This window comes from Cyanistes caeruleus, chromosome 19, assembly GCF_971803275.1.
Source record: "Cyanistes caeruleus chromosome 19, bCyaCae1.hap1.1, whole genome shotgun sequence".
NCBI classification, from domain to species: domain Eukaryota; kingdom Metazoa; phylum Chordata; class Aves; order Passeriformes; family Paridae; genus Cyanistes; species Cyanistes caeruleus.
In genome coordinates, this window is record NC_141719.1 from 11,080,402 (window position 1) to 11,105,827 (window position 25,426).

Genomic DNA, 25,426 nt, shown 5'->3' on the forward strand with positions numbered 1-25,426 from the left:
CCCGGGGGAGCGGGGCGTCCCCGCTCGGTGCCCGCGGGGGTCCCGGCCGGGCCCGGGGGGGGGGCGCGGGGCCGCTCCCCCCGCGCGAGCCGTTGCTGCGATACGGGCGGGCCAATCAGCGCTCACCAGCTCACCCGGGCCCCGGCACCGCTTCCTTATATGGTGCGCGCCGTCCGCGGGGCGCCGCGCGCATCACCATATAAGGGCATGAACCTAAATACAGCGCCTACCTTGGCCCGGGGGGCGGGGCCTGTGGGCGGGGCCTCGGCGGGGGCGGGGCCGGGCCGCGCCCCCCGCCCCACCGGGCCCGGGCCCGCCGCTGCCCCCGGACCCCGCCCGCTCCGGGGAAGCCGCCGCCGGTCATTAAGCGGAATGCAAATGAGCAGCGCTTCACCTCTAATTGCTTTTGTTAAAAGCGGAGTCGCGGGACTGCGGGTGGCGACGGTGGGAACGGGCAGGGACGGGCAGGGCGGGACCCGGGACAGAGCTGGACTGGGTGAAAGACGGGAAAGCGGCAGCCCCGGGCGGCTCGGTTCGCATTTCGTCTCGTTTGTCACATCCCAGCTCAGTTCCCCCCGCGGCGGGGCTCTGTCCCGCCCTGGCGGGGCCCTCGCGTGGCCGCTGCCCACTCGTGGCGCTCCCTCGGCCGCTGCCGGGACAGACCCGTCCTTCTGCCGTCCTTGGGCGGTCAGCAGCCGGCGGGACGGGGACGCGCCGACTGCATGGGGTGCAGGAATCCCCCGGGAACATTCCCATTTCCTCGCCCCACGCCGCATTCGAGCCGGTTCCTCCCTCTCCCCATCCGCAAACAGTTCGTGTTTATGTTCCTACAAATAACGAGCAAATTCAGAGCCCCCGGGAACAAAAGATCTTTTGTGCGGAGCGCTCGGAGCCTGAAGCGGGCGATAAACGGCGCCCCCCGGACCCCCGCCCCCGGGAGCGGCACTTTCCCTGCCCGGGCGGTTCGAGGCGACCCGCGGAAGGGCCGCGCCGGGGGTGACGAGAGGCTCCCGGTATGTGACGGCCCGCCCGGAGAACGGAGAGCGGGCGCTTTGCCGTCGGGGCGCTCCGTGGGCGCTGCCCGCAGGGAACCGCGCGGGGATTCCGCCCTTCGGTCTCGCCGGAGCGGGGGCTCAGGGCACGCCGCCCCCAAGAACCGATGGCTGCAGGACACGCGTGGGCCTCTCCCGCGGGAGACTCCCCACCGTTCCTGGGTCTGTGCTCCGGGAAAGAACGGCGGCTTCTCTCCACCGAGGGGACCGCAGAGGGAAAAAGCCCCGCGCTTCGCCCCGGGGCTTGGCACAGCTCCCGGGGGCTCCTGCGGGCGCTCCGCCCGGCGGAACCGGCGGTGCGGGGGGGCTGCGCGGGGCCGAGGGGGCGGCAGTGCCCCCCTGGGGTGGCGGGAACGCCGCCGGTTGCGCAGAGCCCGCAGCCGCCATTTCCAGGAGGACGGTGCCACCTATGGAAAGCACCTGGAATTCACCGGGCCGGCGGGGACACACCGGGAAGTTCAGCGTTTCGGTGCGGCACCGTCGGGACGAGGCCGGGCTGCGCCCGCCGCTTCCCGGGCGGGGCCGTGGAGCCTCAGAAGGGTTTGGCCGCCACTCTCCTCAGTACCGACTGCCCCGGGGGGGATGCGCGGCTCGGTCCCGGGGCGGCGGCGAGAGCCGGCCGGGACGGGCGCTGAGCTGCACCTCACCGGGGCGGTCGTTTCGCTGACTGGCCAAAACCTCGGTAACTGGGCAATAACGATCGAAGGGGCGTTCCTCTGCTCTCTACTCTCGGTAGAGTCCCCGAAGACGGGTTCCTCTCGCTCCCTCTGTGCCCGTCCACACCGAGATCCCTCCGCGGCTCCGCCAGCCCCCTTCGGTCCCCGGAGAAACGGCAGCAACCGTAGCCGGTGCCCTCCCAGGCGTCGGCCGGACCTGAGCCGTGTCCACGGGGGCACGATACCTCCTGTCGCCACGTCGCCTCCGGAGCCGCCGGGGAAGCCCTGCCATGTATTCGATGTCAAACACCTCGACACGAAAACTTACTCTCACGGGAATTTCTGGGGTCTTGTGAACGGTCGGCGTCGCCTCTGCATGGGCACACCCGAGATCTCCCCCGCGTTACCCGGCAGCAGCCCCCCGGCACTGTGCGGTACCGGTGCCGCAGGTCGGAGCCGGTCGCTGTCGCCCCAGTTGTCCCCGAGCTGCTCGGAAACGAAAAGGCAGCGTCTCGGGGGCCGGGCTGTGCCCCCAGGCTGGGACAGAACCGTGAGCCGGCGGTGCCGAGGGGTCCCGGGTCCTCGCCCCCCCGGCGGCACAGCCCGGTACGGGTCCGCGGGGCAGTGAAATGCCGATGCTGCTCCCGGCTCCATTCAGCTACCGGGGGAAAGAAGAGTTTTCCTGCACGGCTGGGGAGCGGAACCGAACCGGGAGAAAGCCGCAGCCGAATCGGGCAGCTGGGCTGACCGGTCATCCGGGGCTGAGCTCCCTGAGAGTTCAGGGAAGTGTCCACGCAAGCAGGGACCTCGCGTGGAAAGCGGCTCCGGGGCACGCTGTGCCCTGTGCGGCGGTACCCGGGCTGCAGGATGCCTCTCCGGGGACCCCGGGGCCAGCCCGGTCGGGAGCGGGCGAGCTTTTACTGCCGAGGGCCACTTGCTCTGCTCCTACTCCCCTCCGCAGTCCCAGAGTGGGGGCCGTGCTCGGATAGTCCAGGAAATGGGGACGGGACTGGCACTGGGGCGCGACCGTGGCATAAAGGGGTCTCTGAAGGGCACCAGCATCCTCGGCCACCCGGGGAACCGGGCCGGCTCGGGCTGGGAGCTGTGGTGGATCCTGTCGTCCTCGACGCGGGTGGCCGTGGGACGCAGCGGCTTCTGAAGCACGGCCACCGGAGCACACGGGAGCGGCGGGGAACCGTCCCGCTGCGATGCGGGGATCGATGGAGCCGCCGGTTGGGTTGGAGCCGGGTCCGCCCCGCCGCCCCGTTCTCCCGGCTCAGCCGCGCTCGGACACGCGCGCTCGCCCCGCCGCCGCCACGCGTGACCCCCAGAGGGGCTGCAGTCCCTTGGTTTCGTTGCAAAGCTCGATGCCGTGGTAGCCCCCGCACAGCGAGAAGCGAGGGGAGGGCTGGGCACTCTGCTCCCCAGCAGCTCTCGGAGCCCCGAAGAGCTCATCGCACAAGTGCGGGCTGGAGGAGCGGAGACCCCGCAGCCGAGAGGATGGTTTGGGGTCAAATGGGCGGAAACGGCGTTTGCCGCGGCAGCACACGCTCTTGCCGGTGCGGAGCTGTCCTCTTGTCGGCTCCGAGTCCCAGGCCCCCAGAACCGAGCCCCGGGCTGGTGTGGGTGACGGGAGCCGCAGGGATGAGCGGCTCCACCCGGCCGAGAGCCCGTGGGGCGCCCAGGAAGCTCCTGCCGTTGACCCTGGGAGCGTGGAAAGCTGCTGGTGCCCGCTCAGCTCCTGCTCCCGGTGGATTGGTTGTGCGGGAGGGGCCCCGCGGTGCCACCGGCTGCAGGCGCGGAGGTCTCCGATCACCCTTCGGCAGCGGTCAGGACTGCCCCGGTACGCTCCCGCCCGCCGCTGCCTCGTCCCGCACGGCTGGAGCAGCTCTGTCCCACTGCTCCTTCCTTCCCCAGGAGCGGCCGCGGTCCCGGCTCACCCACGCGCGGGGGCTCCGGGCGGTTCCCCGAGGCGGCGGTGGCTCCGCGCTGCTTTCCCCGCTCCGTTCTCGTTTTCATCTCGCCTTGTCCCTGCCCCCCCCGCACCTCAACCGGGGCGCAGCTGCGGCCCCGCGCGGGTTCCGCGTGGGTTCCGGCGGGAGGCTGAAGCTGTTTTTCCGCTGATGCCCTCGTGGGAAGCAGGCGGAACCTCAGCTTCTCCCCTCTGTGCCCCTACGCGTGGCCACGGGGCCCCGCGCAGGCGGCGGGGCAAAGGCAGCTGCTCAGTCGGGAGCTACGCGGCCCCTCAGGGCTCCCGTGTGGCCGCCGGTACCGGGCGGCACGGCCTCGGAACCGCGGTTGCAACGCGCACTGAGGACACCGACAGCCAAAGTGCCGGCCAGACGCCAACTTGCTCGGGGCTGCGGCAGCTCCACGGCCACGGGAGCGGGAGCCGCTGTGCCAGCACCCGTCGTGCCAGGGGGACACGGTCAGGATCCGAGCCAGAGCCTCGCGCACCGCGCCGGGCCGTGCGCCCGGTGCCGCCGGGTCCGTCTCTTCGAAGCGCCTTCCCAGGAGCGGGGTCCAGTGAGCCGCGTCCACGCCAATTCACGAGTCGCCCCGCGACCGGCCTTAATTAAAAACGATTAATTCGGCATTAACGAAAAACTTCCCGGGACGCAGCTCGCCGGGGGCCGGGAGAGCGCGAAGGTTGCGCTTCCCCCCGGCACGGCCCCGCCACGCAGAACTCGCGTGTCGCGGCGGCTCCCGTGGCCGCGGGGTCTCAAGCGGGGTGTGGGAGTACCCGGGAGCCGCGGAGTGGGAATCTTCCGCCTCCTCCCGGGAGAGCGGTTTCACTTCAGCCGGGGGCGGTGGGAGGAGGCATCTGCCCACGGAGAGCCGACACACGACCCCCGCGTCCCGCGTGGAGCCCTGCGGGTCCAGCTGTCGGCGCTCCCCGCGGGGTCCCGAAGCCCCACCCGTGTCCGCCGTTGGAGGTCCCGGTCCGCCCGGGTGACACGGCGGCAGCCCGGATCCCCGGGAAACAACGCTCCTCGGGATGGGAAGACCGCCGGTGCCCTCCGGTCCCGGTCCCGGGGAAGAGCCTCGTAGCCCCGGCCCCGGCCCCGGGCCGACGCGGCTGTGCTCTCATTCCCCGGGGGGCGGGCGCAGCCGGATCCCCAGGGCCACTCCCGCCGTGGGCTTCTCACGCGTGAACGTGGCGGCCGCCGAGCCCCGCTGCTCGTCGGCTTCGAGCTCCTTAGCGGAGAGGAGACCGAGGGGGGCACACAGGGACAGATCCACGAGAGGCTTCGTCTGGTCTCGTCCGTCGTGAAAGGGGCCGCAGGAGCCCACTCAGCATCGCACCGTGGTGCTGCGCTTCCCACTCTCGGGGTGCCCGTGGACACGGGAACCGCTTCCCCCCGCGGGACCGGGCTGAAGGGCTGCCCGGTACTCCCGGAGCCTCCCACCGACGGGGCGGACTGGGTCCCTGCCCACTCGCTAGAACCGGTCGCGTGGGACCTTCTGTCTCCAGAGGCTGCACCGGTTCCCCGCGACTCGCACGGGTCTCGTTCTTCCGTGGCCGCCTCGGGGAGAAGGTGATGTCTCCCGACGCCGTGCCGAGGGGCAGACCTGGAATGGGGAGCCGGTGGGTACCGGCTGGCAGCCTCCCCGGTACCGGCTGGCAGCCTCCCCGGTACCGGCTGGCAGCCTCCCCAGTACCGGCTGGCAGCCTCCCCGGTACCGGCTGGCAGCCTCGCAATGCAACCACGTTCCTACATCAGTTTGCTGACAGATAATGCGGGAGATGGACCCAATCCCGCCTTGGGCCGCCCCGCTGCCCCCGGGTCACCTCTCCTCCCCCCGGCACCGCAGCCGGGGGCCGCCGGTACCGCCAAACCGGCGGTCGCGGTGCCCCGTTCTGCCGGTCGTGTCCGCATCGCCGGGAAGGATTCGCGTTTCCCGCAGCGGCGGCGGCGCCGAGCGGCACGCGCGACCGCGTCTGTCCGTGGACGGCTCCGCGGCACCGCGGGCTCCGCCGCTACCGAGACGGGCGGTCCGTGCGGGAGATCTCCCAGCCCTGACTCCGCTCTCTTTGTCCGAGCACCGGTAGGCGGGCCAGCCCTCGGAGCCCCCCATTCCGCACGGTGCGGGTGCCGCGGAACCACCCGGCCCGTCCGCGGGGCCGCGGAGCCCCACGCCGCCCCTCGCCCGTGCCGAGGGTCCCCTTTGTGCTCCGCGCCCCCTCCCGCGCTCCCGGGACCGTCCCCGCGAGCGGGGCGTGGCCCGGTGGGCGTGGCCCAGATGGGCGGGGCAGTGGGCGCGCCCCGAAGCCCCGCCCCGCCCCATCGGGACGCGGCGCGCGCAGGGGGGCGGGGCACGCAAGGGGGCGGGGCACGCAGGGGGGCGGGGCACGCAGGGGGGCGGGGCTCGGGCGGGCCAATGCGGCGCGGGCGGAATGTTCCACCCGGCTCCGGCGCGGCGCGCGCGGGGGGGGGGCCGCGGTGACGTCAGCGGGCGGAGTATTATGGTCTGGGCTGCGCCGGGGCCGCCCCTGCGCTGCGAGCGGCCGCGTAAACATGGAGCTCTCGGCCGTCGGGGAGCGCGTCTTCGCGGCCGAGGCCCTGCTCAAGCGCCGCATCCGCAAAGTAGGTGCCTCCCGCCGCCGCCCCGCCGCGCCCCCGGCACCCCGCAGCCCGGCCGCGGCCCGCTGGGGGCGGCTCTGCCTCCCCCCGCCGCGGGGCGGGCTCCGCTCCGCCGCTCCCGCCCTCCGCGCCCCGCGCCCGGGGGGGGGCGGTGTTAAATCCGCGCCCGGGGGGGGTGTGCGCGGTAAATCCGCGTTATTTTTCATTGTTGCATCCCCCCCGCCGCCCCCCCGGGCCGTGCTCCGCTCCCTGCTCGGGGCGGTGCGGGGGGACCTTTGTTGCGGGGCGCTTCGTCGCGGTTCGTCGCGGTTTGTGCTCCACGCATATTTATTTTCCTCGCTTCCCATCCGCAGGGCCGCATGGAATATCTGGTCAAATGGAAGGGCTGGTCGCAGAAGTAAGTCGCCCGTGGGGCTGCGGGGGGCTGCAGCGGGGGCCGGGGGGATGCTGGCTGCACGCACTGCTCCCCCTTTGTGCCTCCTCCTTTATGCCCCTATTTTTTATTTTATTTATCTTGTTCCCTCTCCGGGCTTCTTATTCTGTTCCCTGTCTTCGTCCCGCCTCCCCCCAGGTACAGCACTTGGGAACCTGAGGAGAACATCCTGGATGCCCGGCTGCTCGCCGCCTTCGAGGAGAGGTACAAGGCCTTTACGAGCTGTAGCAGTTGCGCTTGTAAATATGTTGCTGTCTTGTAGCTATGCTGAATTGAAGCTTTGGTTCTTTTAACACCTCTAGGGAGCGAGAAATGGAGCTTTACGGGCCCAAAAAGCGAGGCCCCAAGCCCAAAACCTTCCTGCTAAAGGTAAGGAGGCCGGAGCCCGCGCGCGAGGGCTGCGAGCTGGAGCAGGGGTCTCTCTCCGGCCCCCTCGGAGGATGCTCCCCTCAAAGGTGGCCTCTCGTAAGTTGCAATTACACAGCCGGATGGCAGGATAATAAAGTCACTGGGTGATTTATCTTCTTTGCAGGCCCAGGCAAAAGCCAAAGCCAAAACCTATGAATTCCGCAGTGACTCTTCCAGGGGGATCCGGGTGCCGTATCCTGGCAGGTCCCCCCAGGAGCTGGGCTCCACGTCCCGGGCTAGGGAAGGACTGAGAAACATAGCCCTGGCCCCCCAGGGCAGCTCCAGCAGCAGCACCCCCAAGGCTGACGGCATCCGGGACCGGGTGATCCGCGTGGAAGAGAAGCCCGGAGAGACCCCCAAAAAGAGGGGCCCGAAGCCCAGGAAGGAGCTTTACAAGGACCTTGCGGAGTCTCTGGATGCCTCCAAGAGGAAACTGGGGGACCCGGGGGACAAGGTGGGGGACTACCTGAAGGCCAGGAAGATGGAGGAGGCGGCGGCGGGGGCAGCCAAGTTTGGCTCGGGACACAGCGTGATCCAGCTGGCCCGGCGGCAGGAGCCCGACCTGCCCGGCGCCCTGCCCGGCCCCAACCGCGCCGAGGCGGGGGCCGACACCTTCCCCCCGCGCCTGGCCAAGCACCGTGCGGACTTTCTGGACCCCAAGGGGCAGGGGGGGCTGGACCCCGGCGGGCCCAAGCTCCTGCACGGCGCCGTGAGCCCGGGGGCCGTGGGCAGCCTGTACCGCGACGGCGTGGGGGGCCCGGCGGGGAGACCCTCCCTCATCGCCAGGATCCCCGTCTCCAGGATCCTGGGGGACCCCGAGGAGGAGTCCTGGAGCCCCTCTCTCAACAACCTGGAGAAGGTGGTGGTAACTGATGTGACCTCTAACTTTTTGACCGTCACCATCAAGGAGAGCAGCACGGACCAAGGATTCTTTAAGGAGAAGCGATGAGTTTGGTGGAGGTGGTGCTGGGGTTTTTCTTCAGTCAGATCCAAACAAAAGCTTGGTAGAGCTTGGTGGGCCTCTCTTTTTTCTTTTTTTTTTATTTTTTTATGCTCCTTTTTTTTTTTTTTTTTTAAAGCTTTTAAATTTTTTTTCTTTTGTTTTTGGTCCTGGAGAGAATTTAGAAACTGTCCTAAATTCATTAACTCATTCTTTTGTTTTGTTTTTTTTTCACGTCTTACGTTTTGTTGGAAAGATTATCTCTAGAGTTATATTTTCTATTAGATGTAAATATGTTATTTAAGAAAAAATGCTTATATATATATCTATATATATATTTCAACTCTGAGTTGTTTTATTTAAATGGAGACAACAGTGACTGCTCAGTTGCTCCTAGAAAGGACAATAAAACTGAGAACTAACGAGTTCACACATCTGCCGCAGGAGCCGGTGTACATAACGGTGTTCATAGCTAAGTATGTGCTGGGTTTTTTTAACTATTATTTTTCATATGATGCTATGGATGGTGGAGGGGGACGTGTTGCTCCCTCGGAGGGCGAAGTGCCCGGATTTCTTGATTGTGATTTAAGGTGTTGCTTGTACAATCAAGTGTGCTGTGTCCAGAACTGTTGCCCTTGACAGTTGACGTGAGCACTTGAATTCACAGTGTTGTTGGGGATGGGGTGTTTCCAGTCTAACAAAAAAAAGTCATGTTGCAACAAAGTCGGGGCGGGAAAAAGCAGAAATCCATAAAAAGGCTAAAAGTGTTGGAGTATTAACTTGAATTCCCTTTTCTTGCGGAGGAGAGGAGTTTGTGTGTGTAAGGTTCCTGAGGGGTGATACTGAAATGCACTTTAATAGAGTTGTCGTAGCAGTTGTGGGAGATGGGACTGAGCTGAGTATATCTGTTTTCATTTTGTCTGGTCGCTTGATTCTGTTCCCCCACCCACCAAAAACAAAAAACCCCAACAAAACCCCCCTCTGTTTACATTCCTGAAATGCCAGAGAGGTTGGGGAGGGAGCATCTCACTGCCCATATTTAGTTACTTTATTCTGCTACAGAAGGTGGGTTATTATTATTTTTATTCCCAAACACAGTTTACTTCACTGTGGACTGTTGGAAGACTCCTGATAAAGTGTTTTGTAATATCCACATCCCTGACAAATCCCAGGGTCACCTTTATGCATTCAGAGACAATAAATATTTCCCTTTCCTTACGCTGGTTAAACAATAGCCAAGAGGCAAAATATTCCTGTGCGGAGCAGCCCCGCCGCCTCGGGTGGATTTTGTGCTGGATTTGCCTGTGGGATTCCTCCCAGGGCTGGGATCCCGAGCTGAGATTCCTCCCTGGCAGGGGTAGGGAGGCTCTCGGGGCTCTGGACGAGGTGCAGCAGTGTCCCAGGGTCTGGGGGTGCCCCCGCCCGCCAGGGAGGGCCCTGGGCCCGGCTGTGGCTCGGCTGAGGTGGAGCAGGTGGCCCTGTCCTCACGCCTTGCTCTGCCCATCGGGCACATGGCAAGCACAAGGCCGGCAGTGCCTGAGGGCTGGGACTGAGCCAGAGCCCCCGTCCCTGAGATCCTCAAGGCCCCTGGGAGCTCCCAGGGGCTGAGGGAAGGCGCTGGGCAAGGGGCATCATCTCTGCTTTGGCAGCCTCACCTTGCCCGGTTCCCTTCCCCATCCTCCTTTTGGGACCCGTGAGGTGCCTGGCAGGATGCTGGATAGGCTGTGCAAAGGGAGCCATCGTGTCTGACAGTTCCCAGTTTGTTTTGGTTTTGTTTTTAGGACGTTTTGTAAAATGGAGATTTTTAACGTGGTTTGTACGAAGAGCTGGTGTGTCGGTTCCGGTGCTGACACGGGGACCGGGGGTTGTTGGAGGATGAGGAGGGGGTTTGAGCTGTTTGTGCTCCTGTAGCCACCGAGGCCGGAGGATCCTTCCCTTTGCCAAGAGCCCGGAGCCGCTCCCGCCCCGCTGGGGCTTCGCTCCGGCCCCGTGTCCGTGTGTCCGACACGCACCTGGAGCAAACCGTACCTGTGGCTGTATCTGTGTGTCTGTACATAGCGACGTGTACCCTGCGTGTGTGTGTGTGTGCGGGCGTGTGCGGGTGAATTATTTAAATCTAAGACTTGTACAGAAGCGATTTGGCTAAATCTCAGTCTCAGAAGTGAAGCTTAACTACGTGTCTTCTGCCAGCCGTGAATGTCCATATGAGACCTGCTTTTTATGTCAGTTTAAATATATACTTTGTAAATAGAAACGTGTCTGGCTTCCCTTTGTGGCCCTGGGGTGCCCGGGAGCATCGGGGGCTGTGCGGGGTGGGTGGTCCTGCCGCCCCTTCCCTCCCAGCCGTGCGGGTCCCGACGGGGCCGGGGGGAGGCGGAGGCTCCCGGCCGCAGATGCCGCCGGTCTGGGCGCCCCCCCGGGGGTCCCGGGGTGCCCTGAGGGGGCGGTGGCGGCCGCCGTGAGCGCTTCCCCCGGTACCGGGCCGGGCCCGGCGCTCCGCCCTTCCGACGGGGCGGCTCGGGGCGCGGCGGCCCCCGCCCGTCCAGCGCGGCCTTTGTGTGCAGGCGGGCGGGCGGGCGGGGCTGGGGGGCTCCATGGGGTTTTTTTAAAGCCGTGTCCTCATTAACCTCCTTTTTCTGCTCGGGCGGGTGGGGAGCGGAGCTGCCAGCGCCGGAGGAGCGGCGGCAGCGGCCGCACAAAGGCTCCTTTCTCCGCCGGCCCGGCGGGGGGGCCCCGTTCACACGGGGGCTGGGGCCGGCCCGGGGGCGCTCGGCTGCCGGGGCTCGACGGCAGCACCGACGGCAGCACCGACGGCAGCACCGACGGCAGCACCGACGGCAGCGCCCGGGGCCGCCTCCCGCAGCTCCCGCAGCTCCCGCAGCGCCCGCAGCTCCCGGGGCCGCCTCCCGCAGCTCCCGCAGCGCCCTCCGCAGGAGCGGGGCCCGGCCCGGGGCCGCCGCTGCGGGCAGAGACACCGGAGCTCCGGCCGCCGTGCACCGGCAGCTCCAGCCCCAGCCGAGCACGGGGGGACCCTCGCGGGGAAAGCGCCGGGGGTCTCCCGGCCCCGCTTCCCCGGCCCCGCTTCCCCGGCCCCGCTTCCCCGGCCCCGCTTCCCCGGCTCCGCTTCCCCGGCCCCGCTTCCCCGGCTCCGCTTCCCCGGCTCCGCTCCCAGCCTCGCCCATCCCGGGACCCCGCCCGGAACACGGAGAGCGGGGCGGCTCCGGGCGCTGCCGGGGGCAGGGAGGGGGGACCGGAGCTCTCCCGGAGCACTGACCACATGAGGCTGAAAAGTTTAAAAAAATATTTATTGATATGCTAAAAAAAGAAGTGTGGAAAAGTCGTACAAAACCTCCCACCCGACGTAGCCGTCTCCGAGTGTTTTCCTGCAAATAAATTAAAAGCAGCCTAGAGCTGGGGTGCTACATTAGCGTGAGTGTCCAGGAACACCCGAAAACTGCACAAGGAACGCGAGCGAGGGGCCGGGAGGGAGCGGGGGGCTGCTGGGGAGCTGGTCCTGCTCCCATAGCACTCGTGCTTTCCCAGGGCAATAACATCCCCGACTTTTGTTCTCAGAAAATAAAATCAAACAAACAGCTGCAGTTTAAAGCAATTACAAGTGTCATACAGGAGCGATTTGGCTCTCTCTTTAATTAAAACGTACAAATCAGAGCAGTGACTGGCACAAGCTACAAGAACAATTGTTTGTTTTCACCTGTCTCAAATTTCTGTCAGCAAAACCTTTCTCCTGGCGCTGGAGCCCTTCACACGCAGCTCAGAATCGCAACACAAACCAAACCCCTAAACCAATCTCCATCCCTCCGTGTACTCCTGGCTTTTTTTGGTACAAAATATATATATAAAAATAGACTCACTTTCTCGGGATGATGGCTGAACCGGCCACCTCTTCCAGTCCAATGGAAAACAACAAGGATGCTTAACCAGATTATGCCTGGGGAAAATATCCATTCACTATACAAATACCGCAGGACTTTCCACATCGGAAACCCCTTAGAAAATGACGAGTGACAAACCTTTAATTGCCTGTCTGACGCCCGGCTGAACATGCCAACCCATAGCAGCAAACTCAAAAAAAAATAAAATAAAAATAAAAGGTTGAATCCTAATGGAACATAACCAGGGTCTGCACCAACCAGGGGTCTTCCAACCCCTGTCCACCAAAGATTCCAGTAAATTCCTCACAGGATGTGTCTTTGGGAGGCAAACCCCAGTGGGAACCATGCACTCAACCCCCCAGCGCTGCTGGGAGAGCCAAGATCCCAGAACATCAAATGAGAAAGGGGCTGGGGAAGAAATGTAGGGTGAGATGGCCAGACAAAAACCCTGGATTATCATTTTCACCATCGTTAGACCTTTGGAATTGAACCAGCTGGTGAGCAAAAGGCACAATAGCAAGTGGTGAGAGTCCTGTGCTGCCGGAGGGGACGTGCCTGGGAAGGGAGGGTGATGGAGGGCACTGCCTGGGATACCTGTCCCCTTTGCCCAAGCAGGAGGCAGGAGCCAGGCCCCGCATGGAGAAACCCGTGGGAGCTGAGAGAGCGGCTCTGGAGGGAGCAGCTTCACCTGCTGCCACAGCTCCTCTCCTGCCCTGCCCTGTGGGCCTGGCCCCTCCTTGGAGCCTCTTCAGAAAGATTGGAGAAACCAATCCACACATCCTATTGCTGCAGAGCATCCCTGCCAGGCCAGCTTCCCCTCTGGGGACATTGCTCAGCAGGGCTCTGCTGAGTGTCCCACTGGAACCAGGACACCTCTCCCCATCGGTGTCCCCAAGACCCTGTGACCACCCTGCATTGCATAGGCACAAACCTGTCGTGGGACCGGTGTCACAGACAAGGCTGAGATAAGGACGGTCCAAAAGGCACATGGTTGATCAGTTTGGATTTGCAAAGGCCAAACAGCAAACATTTGGTGTGTGGGTGAGAGCCTCACCCCCGTGCTCCCAGATTCCTGATTCTTCCCCCAAAGCACTCGCACCCCCAGCACAGGAGCACAGCACAGACCGTGCCTGGGGCACTGCTGCCTGCTGACACAGGCCAGGGCTTCCTTGGAGCTCGTTTGGCAAAGTTACAGTAGAAGGTAAAACCGCACAGGCCGTGGCATTTTGGCATCACCTGAGAATGACCCCGCTGGCAGCAGCCGTGACCGTGGGGGGCTGCTGCATCAGGGGGTCCCAAGTTCCTGTACCCCCAGTTTGGTCCATGCATCCACACTCCTGTGAATGAAGAGGCTGTGAGTGGCCCTGCCTGGGGCCAAGGGAAATGTGTTCCCTGCTGCCAGGTCAGTCACCTGGTGACCCCTAAGCTGTGACCAGCTGGAGGGACATCTGACCCACACAGGGCAGGAGGCGGCCGCCGGCTGTTCATCACCTCCAACAAAAGCACTCAGCGTCAACAGAACTAAAATGACCTCAAACGCTACTAAACTCTGCCTGAACTGCTGCTAATTTTGGCTTGTAGGAGAAATCTGCAGAAGGGAAAACACTGCAGTGGAAAAGCCATTACTGGGTGCAGTGAGAAGCCAGAAGGAGCACCCCAGCTGCTGGGACAGCCAGGGAAAGGTGAGCTCACCTGCTCTGCTTCCTTGGGGAACAGCAGCTTGAGGAACCCACTGGCTTTAGCCCTTCTCCCTCTCCTCTCCTTTCCTTTCCCACCACTCCTGACCACCTATGCAGGTGGCCTTGACCAGCCTCTGAGCATTCTGGAGAGAACCATGAGTCTAACCCAGGGAGCAGCAGTCCTGGCTGTCCTGGCAGTCCCAGCACCAACCCACCTGCTGCTGGAAGGGTTCACATGTTCTACAAGGCTTAAAAAATATCCCCCAGCTCGGTCTCTATGGGTGCCTGGAACCTGCTGAGCAGGAGGTGGAGGTGCTGGCAATGCCAGGATGAGGCAGAGGAGAGGTGTGGGGGCTCCCTGGGCTGCCCAGAAATTCACGTTCCTCTGGAAGTCATCACTGCAGAGAAGCTGGTGGATCTTGCTGGCTCTCAAGGCAGGACTTTCCTCCAGCAGAAAGGAGACACCCTCCAAAAAAAGCACCTCTGCCACCTGTTCTGTTGGTGGCACCCAGGACTTAACCTGCCATAGACTGGGGTTATTTCCCTCCCTCATGAAAGAAAAAAAAAATTCCTTAAGAAAAAATGTAAACAATATTTCCCTATCAGCTGGAAAACCCAACAGAAACGCTGTGGGTTTCCCATCATTGGAAATGACCTCGCCCAGGGGGGTGGCTGGGCTGAGCATACCCTGAAAAACCCCCAAAAACAACTGCACCCCCACAGCCTCGAGGGCTGGGAGCAGCAGCTGCCTCATTTGGATTGACTTGCAGTTCCCCGTGGCTCATAGACAGATCCACAGGAAGCCCAGAAGAGACTCTCCCAGTCCTCTCCCAGGTGTGAGACTGTCCCGTGGCAGCTCCACACCCCCTGTGGCCAGTGAGCTGCAGACCTGGCATCTGAAAGCAAACAGAGCTGTGGGCAGTGAATCCTGGCTCCAAACTGGCCAGCCTGACACCCCCGGCAGCACCGGTGCCCCCGCGCCCCGAGAACGGCATCGAGCACCCCCACATGGGGCACGGCTCCACAAGAGGATGGAGAGAAGCCCTGGAGGAAATCCAGGAGCTGCTGGCAGTTTGGAGCGGGTTTCACTGCGCTATTTGTCCAGCCTTTCCAGACACGAGTTCCAGCAGGTCTCACGAGGGCTCCACGTTCACTTGATGAAAAAAAATCCGATGGAAGAGTTGGGCAAAGGCGAGGGTGAGGCTGGAGGACCCTCTCCCTCCTCTCACGCTCCTGGGCTCAGTATTGCCGCAGGTTGAAAAACCCAACGCTGGTGGGGGACTCCTTGACCGTCACTGTGATCAGGTTAGCGGTGACATCGGTGACAAAGACGTGCTCAATCAGGCTGCGGGTGGGCTTCCAGTCCTGGCTGGTCTGGATGGACACAGACATGTTCTGAGCCGCACCCGGGAGGGAAGCTGAATCCCGCTCCGAATCCGAGCTGGTGTCCTCGCCCGTGCTCGCTTCGGACAGGGCGGAGGGTTTGCGGCTCTCTGCGTGTCCCTCTTGAGCGCCAGCTGAGCCACCTTTGGCCGAGTCCCTGTCACCTGCCCGGTGTGTCTGCTTCTTGCTCTTGCCACCGTCCCCCCCTGGGAGCGTGGCAGCGTTCAGCCCGGGCCCTGCGGCACCGCCCTTGGCGCCCGCGCTGGCCGTGCCGCCGGCGGGGCCCTTGGCCAGGGAGCCGCAGAGGTGCCGGGGGACGCTGCTCCCGCTGGCCGTGCTCGGCCCGTTTTTGACACTCTGCAGGTTCAGAGCCTGCAGGTTCAGCTCCTGGCTGGAGGCTGGCTGGATGCCGGCCCCAGACGAGCTCGATGGCGTCTTGCTGCCGTTGGGCAGCATCTGGCCTCCGGCAGCAAACCCCGATTTCTGGTCCCCTCCGGCGCTGCTGCCGGAAGCCTTTGCAGTTTTGGGTCCCTGCACGTTCAGCCCCAGCTCCCCAGAGCCTTTCTGGCTCCTCATTTTCAAGTCCAGCCCCAAGCTGCCTTTACTGGCCGCCTGTGCCTTCAGCGCCAGCCTGCCCAGGGCCGAGCTCTCGGCCGCGCTCTGGCTTTGGGACATCCTGTTCATGTAGTGCACGATGGAGCTCTGCCAGCTGATGGCCTGGCTGGGGCTCGCCGAGCCGCTCTTCATCATGTTGGGCAGGTTTTCCACTGCCGACCCCCCTGAGCTGAGCCCAGCCAAGGTGCCCGGGGGATCCTTCAGCATGGCCATGCCCGAGCCCTGCGTGCTGTGCTGGGGCTGCAGCTTCCCCAGCAGCTTGGCACTGCCCCCCACCTCCTTCCGGGACGTTTTCAGCACCTTTGTCAGGTTCACGGTCCTTCGAGCCGCTTTCTGCTCCGGGGGAAGAGGTTTCCGCCCACGCTTCTTCCTGGAAGCGTCTTTCATGTCGGGCTTGGCCACCAGGATCTGAGCTTTCTTCTGCGGCACCGGGTGCGTCTCTCTGCTGCGGGGACCTCTCTTCGCTTCCAGATCACTTTCATCCTCTTCCTCAGAGGAGGAGGAAGAGGAGGATGTGGAGGAAGAGGAGCTGCTCGACTTAGTTTTGGCAGGCATCTCTGGTTCCTGCAAAGCAGCAGAGACAGCGAGAGTTAACGGCAGTGACCGAGGAACGCTCGTGGGCATTACAAACCCTGCAGGGTGGCCTGGGCAGGGCCCTCAGGCTCTCTCTCCGTGTAGCTGATCCTCAGGGATCCATCCAGGATGGGATGAGTTGTGTGCTCGGGGCCACCCCCAGCCCCGGAGCCCCCCAGAGCTGTCACAGCTCCCAGCACTGCTGGCACTCACCACGTTCTTCCTGGGCCTGCCCCGGGGCCTCTTGCCCCTCTTCCGATTCTGCACTTCTTTTTCTTGTTCCCTGGAGAAAACAAGGGTTCAGGACAATGTTTATAGGGAAATAAAAAACGCCTGGGAGAATTGAGGCAGCCAGGTAGTGACAGGAGAGCATCCCTGTGTGCATCAGCAACATCCCTGCAGCTTCCAGCAGTCAGTGATGGACCACACCGTGTTACCCATCCTAAACCTGTGCCTTTTCCAATTCTTGGCGAGATTTGCCATTTTTCTGGCACAAGGGGATCAGGCAAAGGGAAGGATCTGCCCCCAGCCCTGCTAAGCCTTGCTTTGGTTATGCCCCTGCTGTGCTGAGCTTCCACGCTGAGTGGGAAAAGCAAACGCATTTCCTGGGAGCTCAGTGAGTCCCCTCCTCTGCTGGACTCCTTCCAGCTCTCCTGCACTCCTGGTCCAGCCATGGTGGCCCAGGCTGGAGTTCAGGGATGTTTCAGGTCACTGTACATGTTTCCTGGGATGGTGTTTAGATGGAACACAGCTGATTAAATACCATCCTGCACTCAACACCAGATCCTATTCTTGAGAAAAATGGATCCAGAAACCACTTATAATTGTATCCTATCATAAGCTTTAATGCTTTTCCTATTATGAAGTCAAAATAGTTGGCAGCGCTGTCTGCCACAGCCAGCTGGCTTTCCCTGTGCTCCGTGAGTGATTCCTGGGGTGCAGTGGCTGTGGAACAATTGCTGTTCTCAGCCCAGCTCCGGGCAGGAGCCATGGACCTGACAGAGGACAGAGACCATTTTGTTCTGCCATCCAGGTTGTTCAGCCTGGAGAAGGCTCTGGGGAGACTCCAGAGCATCTTCCAGGACTTAAAGAGGCTCTGAGATAGCTGGAGAGGGACTTTGGACAAGAGCCTGGAGCAACAGGACACAGGAAATGGGTTCCAACTGCCTGAGGGCAAGGTTAGATGGGGTATTAAGAAGAAAATCTTCCCTGTGAGGGTGGCGAGGCCCTGGCACAGGCTGCCCAAAGAAGCTGTGGCTGCCCCATCCATGGCAGTGTCTAAGGCCAGGCTGGACAGGACTTGCAGCAATCTGGGACAGTGGAAATGATGGGGTGGGTCGGGAAGAGCATTAAGATCCCTCCTGATCCAAACCATTCTATAATATTGTCTCCCAGATATTATTTCCCTCACCCTCCCAGGGCTCTGTGACCAAGCACAGCCGAGGTCCCCGAGCCCTGGATGGGGAGTGGGAGCCCCAGGTCTGTGCCGGGCGTTCCCCGGGGGCTCCCGGAGCGCCGCTGGCCCCTAAAGCCTCGCTGGCCCGGGCAGAGCCGCTCCAGGTACACCTGGACCGTGACTCCGGGACAAACAAAAGGGCCCGGCCACAAAGGGCCCCGCCGGCTCCAGGCTGTCGTTTCCAACAACTTCCACCACGCGAGCAGCCAATTAGAAGTTAATTGACTTTACAGTTTGCTTAGAAATATTTAGAGTTTGCTCACTTCTTTTGGAAAGCCAGGAGCAGCCGGGGGTCCAGGATGTTCTCCTCAGGCTCCCAGCTGTTGTGCCTGCAACAGAGGACGCGGAGCGGCTGAGAGCAGGGGTCGGGCTCCCCCCGCCGCTCCGGCCCCGGGGGCTTCACCCGAGCGCACCCGGGCCTGGCACGGAGCGGGGCATGCCCGTACCGGGGGCCGGCGCAGCCGGGGGGCGGGCAGGGGAGAGCGGCCGGGGGAGGGAGATCGGGAAGGGGGCGAGGCGAGCCCCGCGCATCCCGGGGGAGCTCCGGTTTCAGCAGAGCGGGCGCGGGGCCGGCACAGCCGGGGGGGAGCGGCGACTCCAGGGGGGGCTGGACCGAGCCGGGGGGGGGAGCGGAGCCCCACGCGGTGGCGGGGAGGGCCCGACCGCGGCCGCGCTTATTTGTAAACAAAAGGAGCGGCACGACCCAAACAAAAGCGGCCGGGCGGGCGGTACCCGCGCCCCGCGCCCCGCTCCGCACCGCATGGTTCCGCGATCCGCACCGCGCCCCGCACCGCCCCGCACCGCCCCGCTCACTTGGAGGACCAGCCTCGCCACTTGACCAGGTACTCCAGCTTGCCCTGCGGAGAGAGACGGGGAGAGGCGCGTTAGCGGCGGCCGGGGGCGCGGAGGGGCGCGGAGGGGCGCGGAGGGGCGCGGGGGCCGCGGGGCCGGCGGGTCCCACCTTGCGGAGCCGCTTGCTGAGGATGCACTCGGCGGCGAAGACCTGCTCTCCCACGCTGCTCAGCTCCTCCATGGCCCCGGCCCCGCGCACACCCCCGCGCACTCACACACAAGGGGAGCCCCCGGGCGCGCCCCCGACGGCGGCCGCGCGCTCTCCGACCCCCCCAGATCCACGCGCTCCCCCCGGCACAATACGGCGGAGGGGCGGGAGGGGGTCCCCAAATTCCCCGCCGGCCAATGGGGAGCAGGGGGCGGGGCGATCCGGCGTGGGGGGTGGGGGGAGGCATTGTCTGTGTGCGACCCCTCCTCTTCCTCCCGCGCGGGGGCGGCCGCTGCCCGGCCGGAGCGGGGACAATGGGGTGGCCCGGCCCGGGGCTTTGTTTCCCCGGGCAGCGCAGGGGGCTTCCCCGGCCGGCCCCGCGGGGGATCCCCCCCGCTCCGACCCCGCGAGGGTTTCCTGCTGCGAGGACCCGGGCTCCGAGTCCCCCGCCCGGGGTCCCTCCTGGGGACAAAGCACCCTGGGGCTGGGGCAGCCAGCGCCGGTCCCCGCCGGGCCGGAGCAGGCGGCAGCAGCACCGGCACGTTTTAATTCTAAAATAGCTGATCATGAGAGAATAAAAGATTTCCCAGGGGGGTGGGCCGCTTGCGACCCCCGCGCGGTGGCGGCTCGCAGCTCGGTGCCTCCCGAGCCGCGCTGCCGGGGGTGCGGCGGCACCGCGCGCACCGTGCGGGGCTGCGCCAGGAGCCGCTGCACGGCGGTTGTGCGCTGTGGGCGTGGAAGGATGAAATATGGTGCTTTACAGGCATGGAAGAAGATGAGTCAGCACCTCAGGGAGTTCTCCTCGGCGGGCCCGGAGCCCGCTGTTAACCGTGCGGGAGCCGCAGGGATATGAATTGCCGTCGGCCCGGCGCCTGGGTGCCCGCGGCGCGCAGGGACTGAGCGGGAGCCGGAGGGGCCATGGGGTGTCCTGCGTGGGGCCTCGCCCGCACCCCGGGCACTGCCGTCTCCGGTAAGCGATGCCGGGTTTAGCGATGCCGGGTTTAGCGATGCCGGGTTTAGGAAAGCCTTTGGAGCGGCAGCGAGCGCGTTGGGCTGTCCCCGCTGCGGGGGCAATGTCACCACGGGGGACCCTCTGGATGCGGGAATGAGGAACCGGACGCTTCCTCAGGGAGCGGGACTGACTCGGGCGCTGCGGGATGTGGACGTGCCGGGGGTGCTGGGTCCATGCCAGGGGCTTGTCCTGGGTCGGGCGCTGTCACCTTTCATTGTTTTCTTTGGCAATTACCGTGGCCGTTCGCTGACGAGAAGAGCTGTAGGAGCATTTTTTTAGCCGAAGGTGACACAGAATTGTAACACAGCGCCGCACTTTTTGTTTGAGTTCATTTCCCTTCTGCCAGCTCGGCTCTTTGTGTGCGACACCTCTTAGATTTTAGCAAAACCCCTGTGTGACCTCCCATCGCTGTGTGCTGAGCCGTGCACACATCCCGGCGGTGCGGCTGCAGCCCGGGGGATGAGGATCCAGTGGTGGGGCTCTCCTGGCTGCAGGGATTCGGCTCGGAGAGATGAGCCCTGTAGGGAAGGAGCCCTGATTTGGGTGATGCCGGGTGAGCCCCTCAGCGCTGTTGTTCCTGTGCTCCCCACGAGGACGCAGGGCTAGGTCGCTGTTCCCGGGGCCGGGAAGGGAGGGAGGGCCATGTGAGTGCAGAGGCTCCATCTGCTCTCTGCTGAGCTGGAGAGGGGCTGCGGCTCAGAACTGGGAGCAGCCCTCGACACTCGTGTCTCTTTAGAGACCACAGCGTTTGTGGGGCTGTGCCATCAGCATTGTCCCTGGTCCCTTGTGAGGGCTCTGAGTGACCCCTAATGCCGCTCAGTCCCCATTCCACATGTCCTGTTCCCACTGAGGGTGAAAAGGACTGTGCTGCTCCCTGGGCTGGAAATCTCCTTTTTCCTCCCAGGGATTTACTAAACTGGTCCTGGGTGGTCCCTGGGCTGCCGTGGGCTCCAAGCTTTTTACCCCTGGCAGAGTGGGGTATCCCCAGGGCTTGGTCAGCCAGAGGAGACCATCCCAGCCCTGGAGCTTCCCTGGGCATTGCTGGTCAGAGCTGCCACAGGGGCTGCCCCAGCTGGGGCTGCTGGCTGGGGTAGGACAAGATGCCCCCTTGCTGCTGCCAAAGCTGTGGCTCCACCTGTGACCGCTTTTTTTACTAAATTATTAATTTATTAATACATTAATTCATGAATATATTAATTTTATTAATGCAATATTTTATCAATTTTAAAATTATTAATTTGTCAACATATTAATATATTAATTTATTAATTCACTAATTTAATAATTTATTAATTTATTGATTTCTTAATTTCTTAATTTCTTAATTTCTTAATTTCTTAATTTCTTTATTTCTTAATTTCTTAATTTCTTAATTTAGTGCTTCCCATCCCCAACAGGGACTTCACGTCTCTGGAGAAACTCAAGAGCACGCACTGAATAAGTTGGCCCCACGCTCCCACCAGGCAAAGTGACGGGGCCAATTGGTGGGGGCCAATAAATTCACCAATCACCATGAAAACCATCAGCATCTTAAGACTGAGAGTCAGACCCCTGAAGTAATTGATGGAACATGATTTTGTAGCTTTCCCCAAGTCTACCAGAATCCCAGGAATGCTGTGTGTCCTGTGTTATATCTCGAGCAGGGGCTAGAGGCATAACACAGCCTGAAGGCAGCCTCAAGTGAGAGTTTGGTGTCGAGGGAAGGGGAACTGAGTCCCCTTTGCTTGTTAAAGGGAAAAGGGCTGTGCTGCTCCCTGGACTGGAAATCCGTGTTCTACACCCAGGGGTTTACTGGGAACTGGTTCAGTTCCCCCTGAGCTGCTGGGGCTCTGTGCTGCCCATCCTGTCAGGCTGAGCCAGGGCCGCGTTCTGGGGGCTGCGGAGCGCGGAGCCCTGGCCCGGTACGTGCAGGGTGGGGGCCGAGGCTGTGGGTGCTCCCCCGGCCCCTGTTTTGGCACTGCACCCCCCAAAGCAGGTGCACTGCAGGGGTGCCCCGGCGGTGATGGGGGTGCCCGAGGGGCACGGGATGTCCCCGAGTGGAGAGGGCGAGGCTGGGGCCAGCCCAGGAGCAGCCGGGCCATGGTGGCCATGATTGTTGTGGGCAGATCTGGCTGCTTTTTCCCAAGGCAGCAGCCAATGGAAGCACAAAGATCCGCATCTCATTTGGCTCCCGCGGCCGGGCCCGGGGCTCGGCAGCTCCCGGGATGGGGCGGCCGGGGAACCGCGTCGTGTCGGGGTCCTGCGGGCCCGGGCGGCGCTCAGGGGGACACGAGCCACCCCCAGACCAGGCATTTGGGGAGGCAGCAGCGTCCCCGCACACCGTGTGCCATAAATAAATACGTGTCCTTGGATGTTTGTTGTTATGTTCCCATCCCGGAGTGGTTGGGACCCCTGGGCAGCGAGCAGCTTCCCAGCGCAGGAAAAAGAAAAGGAAGCAAATGGTGTGGAAATGCATGGCAAATTGGGATGCAATACACAGCGGGGCTCTCCCTGCTGCCTGACCCCCAGGCCGGGGAGGGGGGCGGTGGGGAATGAATTACGTGGGGATGGGAGGGCGGGAGGAGACGCGGGGATCAGGCAGCGGCTGTGTCCGGGCAGGGCCAGGCTGGGCTTTGGCCTTTGTCATCGGGGAATGTTTGGCGAAAATGTCCCACAGTGCCAATGAGGCGTGAGGAGCCACGGCAAGGGCTGGGAAAGGCTCAAAGGACACGCGAAATTCGACGGGTTTGGGTTTTCCTTGTGAGAGGCAGGGTTAGAGATGGCTCCCGGGGAGCAGGAGCAGGGTTAGGTTCTGTGTGTCTGGGGGGGGTAAAACTCGCACGCACAGCGGGGAGGATCCGTCTCATCTGTTCTGTCCTGGGAACATTTGGCAGCCCGGGACACGGAGCCGGGGCAGGAGGGCACCTGGGATTTCGGTGTGGGTCTCCAGGGCATCCCTTGGGGCATCCCTTGGAGCATCCCTTGGAGCATCCCTTGGAGCATCCCTTGGGGCATCCCTTGGGGCATCCCTTGGAGCTTGGAGCATCCCTTGGAGCATCCCTTGGGGCATCCCTTGGGGCATCCCTTGGAGCATCCCTTGGGGCATCCCTTGGGGCATCCCTTGGAGCATCCCTTGGGGCATCCCTTGGGGCATCCCTTGGGGCATCCCTTGGGGCATCCCTTGGAGCATCCCTTGGGGCATCCCTTGGAGCATCCCTTGGAGCATCCCTTGGAGCATCCCTTGGAGCTTGGAGCATCCCTTGGGGCATCCCTTGGGGCATCCCTTGGAGCATCCCTTGGGGCATCCCTTGGGGCATCCCTTGGAGCTTGGAGCATCCCTTGGGGCATCCCTTGGGGCATCCCTTGGAGCATCCCTTGGAGCATCCCTTGGGGCATCCCTTGGAGCATCCCTTGGAGCATCCCTTGGAGCATCCCTTGGGGCATCCCTGCGCTTTGTGGAGCCGCAGTGGGTGCCGGGGAGCGCCCCGGGCCCGGCGGCAGCCGCGGGTGGCTCCGGGCTCTGTCCCCCAGCACCGAGGAGCAGATCCCTCCCCGGGGAGCACCGGGGCACTGCTGGGCTGGGCGGGCTCCGCGGCTTCGGGGAGATGCTCCGGGCCGGGGCTTTACCGGGAGCCGCTTCCGCCACCCGCGCCGGGAGCTGAGCGCGGCTCGGGAGCCCTCGGCTGCCGGCTGCCGGTACTGCACCGGGACACGGGAACACCGGGACACCGGGACACGGGAACACCGGGACACCGGGACACGGGAACACCGGGATACGGGAACACCGGGACACCGGGACACGGGAACACCGGGATACGGGAACACCGGGACACCGGGATACGGGAACACCGGGACACGGGAACACCGGGACACCGGGACACGGGAACACCGGGACACGGAAACACCGGGACACCGGGATACGGGAACACCGGGACACCGGGACACCGGGACACCGGGACACAGGAACACTGGGACACGGGAACACCGGGACACGGGAACACCAGGATATTGGGACACCGGGACACTGGGGCGCTGCCACACTGGGGCACCGGTACATTGTGGGACACCGGCAGGGCAGGAGGCAGTGGCAGAGGGGTATGGGGGGATGGAGGAACGGGATCAGGTCTTGGGCTAGAGAGGGGGATCCCCCTGCTCCCGTGTGCTCAGGGCTCGGAGGCTGATCCGTGCTGGGAACGCGGCTGCATCACGGACCGTGTTCAGCGCACCACATTCAGCCGTCCCGAGTGGAAACAGCCACACCGACGTGTGTCTCATGGCAAGCCCCGTGAATGAAGGGCAGTGAAACCTTCCTGCAGGGATGTGTCAGGGTTCAGCCTTTCTCCAGGATGGTCCCTTCCCCACCAGGGAGTTTTCTGGCAGAGCTCTGTCTCATCCAAATGCTGCTGGTTGAGTCAGGAAGTCAATTCCTGCTCCCAGCTGAGGAAAAAGCAGCTCTCGGGTGAGGGTTTGTGTCAGGAGGTTGGTCACTACAAACTCCATGTTCCCTGTGTGGGTCTGGGAACCAGACTGGGACCAGCCCTGTGGGCACTGTGGCTTCTCAGTACTTAAAGGCTTAAAGAAAAAGAGAGAGTGACATTTTAAATGGGCAGAGGGGGATAGGACTGGGTGGTGGTATTAAACTTCAGAGAGGAGAGATTTAGGTTAAACATTAGGAGGAGATTCTTCCCTGTGAGGTGGGGAGGGCCTGACAGGGTGCCCAGATCAGCTGTGGCTGCCCCTGCATCCCTGGCAGTGCCCAAGGCCAGGCTGGACAGGGCTTGGCACAGCCTGGGACAGTGGAAGGTGTCCCTGCCATGGCAGGGGCGGCACTGGATGGGATTTAAGGTCCCTTCCAACCTAAGCCATTCCATGGGTTTGTGATCCTGCTCTGTACCTGCTGGGCACCCTGGGCCTGAGGAGGGTCAGAACCTGGTACCAGAGGGTTCTGAGCTCTGCAGGCTCTGCCAGGATCTTCAGGATACCAATTTCCCAACAGAGCTGGCTGTCCCTGCCTGTAGAATGTGCAAAGCTGTGCTGATCTGCACGGGAAGGCCCAAGGTCACCAGCAGGAGAGCTGGGAAGGTTTCTGTGCACCCTTATCATTAATATCAATTTCAGTGGTGTGCACAGCCCTGGCTCCCCTTTCAGAGCCTCCCTGCTGCTGCTGCCGCCCTGACCCCCACCCCAGCACAGTTTCAAGCCAAACATTTTCTTCCTGTTTTTCTGAGGGTGCGGCTCTTGTTTCATCTCGTTGGGTGAAGCCGATGCAGTGAGCGAGTCTCTATGGCAACAGATGTTTATCGAGCCCCTGAGATGAGGCACAGGGTTGGGGAAAGGCACCACAGCATCTGGAGGTGCTGGAATGCCACGCTGGAAGGGCTGGAATGGGGGCTGCTGGAATGGAGGTGTCTTGCTCCCTGTCCCCTAAGGTTGAGGGACCCTGGGCTGCTTCCTGCAGAGGGAGGTTTGGATTTCTACGGGGGCTTTTTCCTGAGCCCTGCTGTGGAGAGATCCTGGGAACCTGGCCCAGCTGGCCCAGGCTCTGCCAGCCCCTGGCTCAGGAATCTCAGGGCTGTTTGCTGTGGCCCTGGCACTGCCACGTTCCCTGTGTCTCCAAAACACATCAACGCCCCTTCCAGAGCTCGCAGAGCTGCAGCTGGGGCAGGTCTCAGCAGTTCTGCAGTGGAGCAGGGCAGCCAGGCCCATCCTGGCTGCAGGTTTGCTGCTCAGGGGTGCACAGGTGGCATTTCCCAGTTTTGTC

The 25,426-nt window shown here is 63.1% G+C and overlaps 3 protein-coding genes across 7 annotated transcripts in view; 2 read left to right on the forward strand and 1 right to left on the reverse strand.

Moving 5' to 3' along the window:
* The first annotated feature begins 6,184 nt into the window (after positions 1-6,184).
* CBX8 (chromobox 8) lies at positions 6,185-10,329 on the forward strand. 2 transcript variants are annotated; one of them, XM_086857124.1, is made up of 5 exons: positions 6,185-6,297; positions 6,648-6,691; positions 6,866-6,931; positions 7,006-7,096; positions 7,260-10,329. In XM_086857124.1, the coding sequence occupies exons 1-5, from the start codon at positions 6,229-6,231 to the stop codon at positions 8,082-8,084; spliced, it is 1,095 nt and encodes a 364-aa protein (XP_086713250.1). In that variant the 5' UTR covers positions 6,185-6,228; the 3' UTR covers positions 8,085-10,329. The 2 variants fall into 2 exon arrangements, with proteins under 2 accessions (XP_086713250.1, XP_086713251.1); XM_086857125.1 differs by having other exon boundaries at positions 7,030-7,096.
* Positions 10,330-14,635: 4,306 nt separating this feature from the next.
* On the reverse strand, positions 14,636-18,707 carry CBX2 (chromobox 2). The gene is made up of 5 exons (XM_086857021.1): positions 18,636-18,707; positions 18,488-18,531; positions 17,938-18,003; positions 16,432-16,501; positions 14,636-16,209 (listed from the first exon to the last, which is right to left on the reverse strand). The coding sequence occupies exons 1-5, from the start codon at positions 18,705-18,707 to the stop codon at positions 14,887-14,889; spliced, it is 1,575 nt and encodes a 524-aa protein (XP_086713147.1). The 3' UTR covers positions 14,636-14,886.
* The window catches only part of RBFOX3 (RNA binding fox-1 homolog 3), a 133,693-nt gene continuing 126,641 nt past the window's right edge, over positions 18,375-25,426 (forward strand). For 3 of the 4 annotated variants that reach the window (XM_086857028.1, XM_086857032.1, XM_086857037.1), the window contains exon 1: positions 19,397-19,644. The gene's annotated coding sequence lies outside the window, so the exon portion shown is untranslated. Of the gene's footprint in view, positions 18,517-19,396; positions 19,645-25,426 lie in introns of those variants that run through there. The other variant, XM_086857038.1, reaches the window with a different exon arrangement.